At 39.3% G+C, this 7,479-nt stretch overlaps 1 protein-coding gene across 12 annotated transcripts in view; it reads left to right on the top strand.

Moving 5' to 3' along the window:
- CCDC83 (coiled-coil domain containing 83) overlaps nucleotides 1-7,479 on the top strand; it is a 68,275-nt gene that overhangs the window by 20,941 nt on the left and 39,855 nt on the right. For 2 of the 12 annotated variants that reach the window (XM_045483754.1, XM_045483745.1), the window contains exons 1-3: nucleotides 70-185; nucleotides 463-538; nucleotides 6,718-6,840. In XM_045483754.1, the coding sequence (XP_045339710.1) occupies nucleotides 6,746-6,840 (95 nt within the window). In that variant the 5' untranslated portion in view covers nucleotides 70-185; nucleotides 463-538; nucleotides 6,718-6,745. Of the gene's footprint in view, nucleotides 1-69; nucleotides 186-462; nucleotides 539-6,717; nucleotides 6,841-7,349; nucleotides 7,373-7,479 lie in introns of those variants that run through there. The other 10 variants (XM_045483746.1, XM_045483751.1, XM_045483748.1 and 7 more) reach the window with 10 other exon arrangements.

Below are 7,479 nucleotides of genomic sequence, written 5' to 3'. Positions count from 1 at the left end.
GCCCGGCCCGCGGGTCGCGGCGGCGAGTGGTCGGGGGGCGGGGGAAGCCCTCGCGAGCCCAACGCCTAGGAAACGGAGGGCTAGGCTACAGCAGGGGAGTGGGTGGGCCTGGTCCGCGGTTAGGACGCGAGTGCTACCTGCGGGCCCACTGCAGTGCATCCGCGCCTGGAAGCGGTCGAGGGAAGGTAGGGAGACTGGCTGGACTCCTCGCTCGACCCCTGACTCCTTCCAGTTTGGCACTTAAGACTTTACATCTCCGTCCCACCCCCACCAGGCCTGGGGCTTGCTCTGCGCCCAAGCGGGCCTGGGGTCGCTCCCTCCTGGCGTCCTCCACCAAACCCTGCTCCTGGACCGTGGGAAACCGCCGGGAGGGGTTCTCATAGGCCCGTCCCTCTTCAGGAAGGAGACAGTGAGGGAGATTTTTTGAACTGATCAAAATATTAACCTCTCTTCGCCTTGCAGTAGAACCCCCGGTGACTTGCTGATTTGCCCGCCCTTCGAGATCTGTTCCTGAGGGCAGGATCTGAATGTGATTCAGGTTTGTGACCTTAATGGTGCCCTCACAGCCTCTAGCACATAGGTGTTCAGTAAACTAATCCTTCCCTTTGTGTGGAGCTTTATCACTTGACAGTATTCCCAAAGCATTTGAGCCTCACTGATAACCCGGACAGGAGGTAGGAAAGATGGAAGAGAACTCAGGGTCAGAAGGGATTAGAGACTCAAGGTTATAAAACTCACTAGTGGAGGAGCCAGAACTAGACTCAAGTCTTGCTTTGCTTAGTGCTCTTCTCACCGAATTCCTGGTCTTGTGAATGCGTTTTGAGTGAGGACTCACACCTCCCTGCAACCTTCTCAGAGCCAGCATGGAGCCCTCCCACGAGGGTACTACCTGAGTGCTCTAAGTGTTGCTGATGGCCTTCCCCCCGCCCCCACTCTCCTCCACAGTCCATAGATTGGCTTTAGCTCCTTGCTGTGGACGCTGCAACATCCTTCTGAACAGGACGTTAGGTTTCTTTCTTTTATTAATGTTAGATTTGTACAGTACTTTGTTCTTCACTCCCCTTCTTACTCCATGATTAATTCTCTGCTGGGCAAGAGAGAGTTGAGGAGGTGGTTGGGTAGTGGGAGATGTCCCATTGAAGGAAAAAAAAAAAAATATATATATATATATATATATATATATATATATATATATATACATACATATTTCTGTTAAGGCAGAGAAGGAAAACAATAAACCTGGGTATTTATCACTGTGTGTGTGATAATTGCTTATGGATTTCCTTACTGCCACCCCAAGACCTGGCCCCAGTAGATCTCTTTGTATTCACCACTGCTCTCTGAAAATGGAAGCCCTTTGGTTCTCCTCCACCATCAGAGTTTGAAAATACTACATGTATTTCCATTATCCTCACAACATTCTTTTCATAATTATGTCTCTTTTATTTTGACATTTCTAAGCTTGAAGGACAGCAGGAGTTGGGGAAAAAATGTAGTAGTTCTGGTTGCTAGAGAAATTAGTATAATATAATGCTTCTCAAACTATTTGTTATTAGCAAATCTGGATCAGAAGATAGACCAATTCAGAAGCTAAGTGTAATTTGGAAACTGCAGTTCAGAAATGTCCCACTGACCAAAGGATTTGTATTGGTGAAAAAAATACATGGTAATGTAATGTACATCACCAATTAGGCATGTGAAAGTTGAATGTGTTATTTATCCAGATATTTTTAAATATCTTGATTTGAATATTTGGTTGTTTAACATATCTCCAAACTGGCTGTGTTTTACATTTTAAAGCTGTTTTGGGCTGTATATACATAATCTATACAAAAAAAGGACTGAATTTGTTTTAAGCTAACTTTTAGGTGATATTCTCACTACTAAAAGGCTTTAAATGAATTCAGCGCTTTTTAACATACACTGAAGAGCATTTCTTTTTTTTTAAATGTTTATTTATTGATTTATTTTGAGAGAGACAGAGAGCACAAGTGGGAGAGAGGCAGAGAGAGAGGGAGAGAGAATCCCAAGCGATGTGGGGCTCAATCCCACAAACCATGAGGTCATGACCCAAACTGAAATCCAGAGTCAAATGCTCAACTGGCTTAGCCAGCCAGGCACCCCTACACTGAAAAGCATTTCTAAAACATTTAAATATTGTATTAACAATATGTTCTAGCATAAGTGAGAATTTGAATTTTAAAGTGATTTACTTTCTAAATTCAGGGTATATACAACATTACAAGAAAATAAATAGGGCCATGGATAAAGAAAGTGAGTCTACATTATTTGCAGGTCATTCAAATTAGACATTTATTAAGCATCTACTTTGTGTCCAACAAGGTATGTTCCAACATATATTTTGAAAATATATATTCCATATATATGTTCCAACATATATTTTTGAAAACCCAAAGATGGTTTGTTGAAGCGGTTAGTTGTTATTAAAGGAATTATAGTATTAAAGGAATTAAAGTATTAATTAATTAATACTTTAATTTAATTCCCAGTATTAAAGGAATTATATTTTGTTGAAAATGAGCGTATAACACCATGAATGCTTTCAAATATATATTGCAATTAACACTATAATGGGATACTACTACATTATTATTATTTATTAGACATACACATTTAGAGCTAGTTAATGGCAGAGCCAGTACTAGATAGACTTCGAGACTTCCCACACCCATATAGCGATCTTTTCACTAAATCATGCCCTCAATCTCTGATGAAATCTTATTCAGAACTTTTACCGTTACTAATGCTGTTAAGTAAATATCTTCCATTTTAATCTACATAACAAACATCAGAATCCATTTCAAATGTCAAAAAAGCTATTAGGGCAGAGCTGCCATCCCTCTCAGCCTCCACAGAATTTGGAAAGAGTCATTAGGAGGCTTCTGGATATTCATGGCTCCACAAAGTCATGAAAAAAGTCATTAGGAGCTTTCTCAGTATTGAGCCAGGATCCTGAGAATGCACTCTTTGGTTTTTTTGGGGGGGGGGGTAATTTTGCAGAGTCAAGTAAAGCATTATGGGATGACAGTACATTTGAATAAGATGGCTATTCTATGTCCATTTTTTCTAAACAGACTTCTTCCTTTCCACTGAGAAGCATTTGGAGAATATGTTTTGAAAAATTTTCTGACAAAGTGATTATGGAGTAGGCTCTAAAAAGGCTGGAGACCTGAGTCTTTCAAACCTAGCCTCCTCGCCTGCCATCGCTCCATGGCATATGTTATGGAATGCCCAAAGAGCATTGGGAAAGGACAAACAGTACAAAAGGTCATACTGTGAGCAAAGATCTCCAGAGCATTCATTGCCTGCACAATCTTGCTAGCCTTTTAAAGTTGTTCATTATTTTTCTTAAAGTCCTACTAGAGTATGCTTCTTTCTTCCTATCTGTCTGAGTAGAGATCTTGCCTCTTCCATATGTTATAATTAAGGACCAGGTAACGTGCCATGCACAGAGCAGGCACCAGATAGATGTTTGCAGTTACTGACACACAGATTAGGTGTCCATCTGTCAAGAATTATTCTTCATAAAACCTCCTGGAAGATAACCTACATTACTGTGTGAATATTTTTCTAGGGTCCTCACCCTTTGCTGAGATAGAAGTCCTCTAGGTGGACAGGAACTGTAAATCCTTGTAAATGTTTATGAAAATCCCCATTGTTTGTAGGACATCATCAAATGTAGAAGGACATTCTGAAGTAATGTCATTAGCTCATTGCAAAAATGCATCTATTAAGAGGCCAATCCTCTGCTTACTGATTTTCTGGAAAGTATGTAAGACAATTAATCTTAAAATAGTTTATGGATAAATAATTTGTGCTAATGGACCCACATTTTCACTCATAGTTTGTTAAACTGCTTTGCCATGAGTTGCAGTTAGGTAACTAATAATACTTTAGTCAGAGAGCTGAAAACTTAAGAGCCAGGTAACTGAAGTAATGAGCAAGATGAGGTCATTTTTCCTCCAGCACCAGATGGGTATTATAGATGGAAACTCTAACACTTGGTCTCCTCCATATGACTCAGAAGGAAAATTAGAGATCAATGTTAACATTTGTTTTAACTTTTAAATAAAATATTTATAGTAAAACAATCACTGTTAAGTAGTAAGTTATTGTTGCAAAATGATACACTTGTCAGCATGTTATCTCTTTGTGCAATAGTCAAGTTAAAATTTCTAATTCTAAAATAGAAAATAATATAAAAATTCAACTCTGCATCTAAAACAAAAAAAAAAGCAATTTTTACTCAACTTACAAGTTTCTGTGAACTGTGATGGGAGAATGACACATTTTATTGTGTAGTTTATGAAATTATTCTCAATACTTTCATATCTGAGAAGATACCGCTTAATATATTACTCTGTGTTAATGTGTTAAATCTTTTTGTTGACAGCTGTGTGCTTTTCAGTTGGAAAGTATTATATAGTATGTTTGCATTCACATATACTCGAATCTGTTAGAATGTAGAGATGAGCACACTGGCTGGAAAAGAAAAGTCTCAGACACAAAGACTGAGCCTCGGGGCGCCTGGGTGGCGCAGTCAGTTAAGCGTCCGACTTCAGCCAGGTCACGATCTCGCGGTCCGTGAGTTCGAGCCCCGCGTCAGGCTCTGGGCTGATGGCTCAGAGCCTGGAGCCTGTTTCTGATTCTGTGTCTCCCTCTCTCTCTGCCCTTCCCCCGTTCATGCTCTGTCTCTCTCTGTCCCAAAAATAAATAAACGTTGAAAAAAAATTTTTTTTAAAGACTGAGCCTCACTGGAGGTCTAGGTGTGAAAACAGCATGTCTAGGAAAAAGTGTTTCATTTCAGAGACATTTTCCACTGTGGATCTCAGTGATCTATGTAGATTGCCGAGTCAGTGACCCAAATCAATGATGAAGATTGACAATAGCAAACCGCATGGATTAGTTTTTCCACACATCATTATACTTGGCATTGGGTAGACATCCTCTGCTTTAGTTACCCAGAGTTTGAAAAAGCCTGATCTGGAGCTTTAACTAAAAGGGCATAATACTTAACTAAGCTCTTTCTGTATGTCACCCACTATGCTAGGTGCTTTAAATAATGGCTTATTTAATCCTTACAACAGCTTTTAGAGTATGATTTTTGCTCTTAACTTATAGATGATGAAACTGAAGCTCAGAAAGATTAAGTCACCTACCCAAGGTCACATAGATAATAGGTGGTGGATATAGGATTAAAACATGTCTGCCTGATTTATCCATCCAGTTTTTCCTTTGACAAGGACTTACTGTGCATCTACTTGTGCTAGGTGGGGAATACAGTAATGCACAAGAATTACATCATCCCCACTCTCATGGACTTCCCAGCCATCTAAATAAATAATTACAAAGGTTAAATTCTTTCTACCATACCCAACTACTACTACTTTGATTGAAGCTTAGGCACTTATTTTTTTTAATTAATGGAAATTAGAAGATAAAAATCTGTTAAGATTATAATCTGAAAAGAAGTACTTTAGTACCTATACAAAATCCATCAAGTATTCCTGTTCACTATAAAAATCTGTGAACAGTGGACCTGATTTTTCACTCTTAAAATCTATTATTTTTGATAATTTTTTATTATTAGATAAAAAGCAATCGATAGCTGATGAGCAGTGACTGCTAAATATTACATTATTATTATTAGTTTGCATTTGTAAACCTTTTAGCCATTTTTTTTTTAATTTTTTTTTCAACGTTTATTTATTTTTGGGACAGAGAGAGACAGAGCATGAACGGGGGAGGGGCAGAGAGAGAGGGAGACACACAGAATCAGAAACAGGCTCCAGGCTCTGAGCCATCAGCCCAGAGCCCGACGCGGGGCTCGAACTCACGGACCGCGAGATCGTGACCTGGCTGAAGTCGGACGCTTAACCGACTGCGCCACCCAGGCGCCCCTGTAAACCTTTTAGCCATTTAAAAAAACATTTGAATATGTGCTTTTATTTGCTCTAACAACCCTAGCCATACCTAATTCTTTTGGATTCTAGTTTCTTTGGATTCTAGCTCACAGAAAATTGTGCTTTTTTGTTTTGTCTTAATTAAAAAAAAAATTAACAGACATTTCCTGAGCTGTTATTATATGCAGTAACACTGTGGAGAAATAAAATGACTGGAAAAGTATAGTCCTTGTTCTTAGAAAAGCTTGGTAGGGACAAGAGATGTAGATGGATAACATAAGGGGGTGAGTGTCTTAGAAATTGTGGGTAGGAAAGGGCACCTGGGTGGCTCCGTTGGTTGAGCAGCTGACTCTTGATTTAGATTCACATCACGATCTCACAGTTCAGTTCCTGGGATGAAGCCCCACTGCAGGCTCCACACTGACACCAGGGAGCCTGCTTGGGATTCTTTTTACCCCTCCCCTTCCCCTTCCCTCTCCCCCTCCCCCTCCCCCACTGCACATGTGAGCGTGTGCGCTCAAATCTCTGGCAAAATAAACTTTAAAAAAAGAAAAGAAAATGTTTTGGAATGGGGAAATACTGTACCTGGTCCAAACACAGAACTTACTAGACTCAAGAATCCATTGATTCACTGATGTCCCAGCACTGTGGTGGATGATAGGTCTGATAGGTTTCCTAGCCTGAATGGAAAAACAGTTTTAAATTAAGTGCTGGCAGTTCCTTATCTTGAGTAAACACAAGTAGAGGGGCAAAGACAGAATTTATTTGCTTTTCCTACTTCTTTTCTAAACAGGCATACCTCTTACTAATGAAGCAACACAATGGACAACACAACGAAAGCAAATAAAAAGGATATTCAAAATGAGCCACCCAAAGAAGTCCAATTGCCTACCAGTGAAGCACTTCTAGACTATCAGTAAGCTTAGATTATGAAATCCAAACATCCCCACATGTAAATGGAAACCATTGTTAAAATTCATATAACTCCAAATGGACAGTAATGCACTCAAAAGTTGTCAAGAGAGCCAGGCTAGAGGCAGATTGGAAGCATAATTGAACTCTTGTGCTATGTGCAGACTTTTTTTTTAAGTTTTTAAACTTTGACTATAATATATTCCAAGTAGTAGCTGTGAAACCGCATTCATTAATGTGGTTTTGGATCTCTCTCTCCCTCCATTGTATTATTGGTCACTCTCCCACATACTGTGTACACTTTGTTGATAACAGCTGGCTGGCTTACCTCTTAAAATACAACAGAGAATAGTTAGTGTCATCTCCAGTGGCTACAGATCAAATCCAAAAGATAGAATTATTTTTAATAACAATATTTCTTAATGTCTCACTCCCAGGAGCTGAAGATAAAACTAAAGGTAATACCTATTCTATATTTATGTTTTCATAGATAGTAAACTCCTGGAGAGATTTTGAACCTCAGCTTTTGACACAGGGTAGGTGTTTTAATGTGTAATTCTTAAGGAGTGAATGAATTCATTTCATTCTTTTACACACAAGAATGTACTTCATAACCCTCAACAAGGTAGGTTTAGAAGGAACA

Source organism: Leopardus geoffroyi, chromosome D1 (genome assembly GCF_018350155.1).
Source record: "Leopardus geoffroyi isolate Oge1 chromosome D1, O.geoffroyi_Oge1_pat1.0, whole genome shotgun sequence".
In the NCBI taxonomy this organism is placed as follows: domain Eukaryota; kingdom Metazoa; phylum Chordata; class Mammalia; order Carnivora; family Felidae; genus Leopardus; species Leopardus geoffroyi.
Note: the sequence above shows the minus strand (reverse complement) of the source record. Positions and strands in the feature narration are given on the sequence as shown.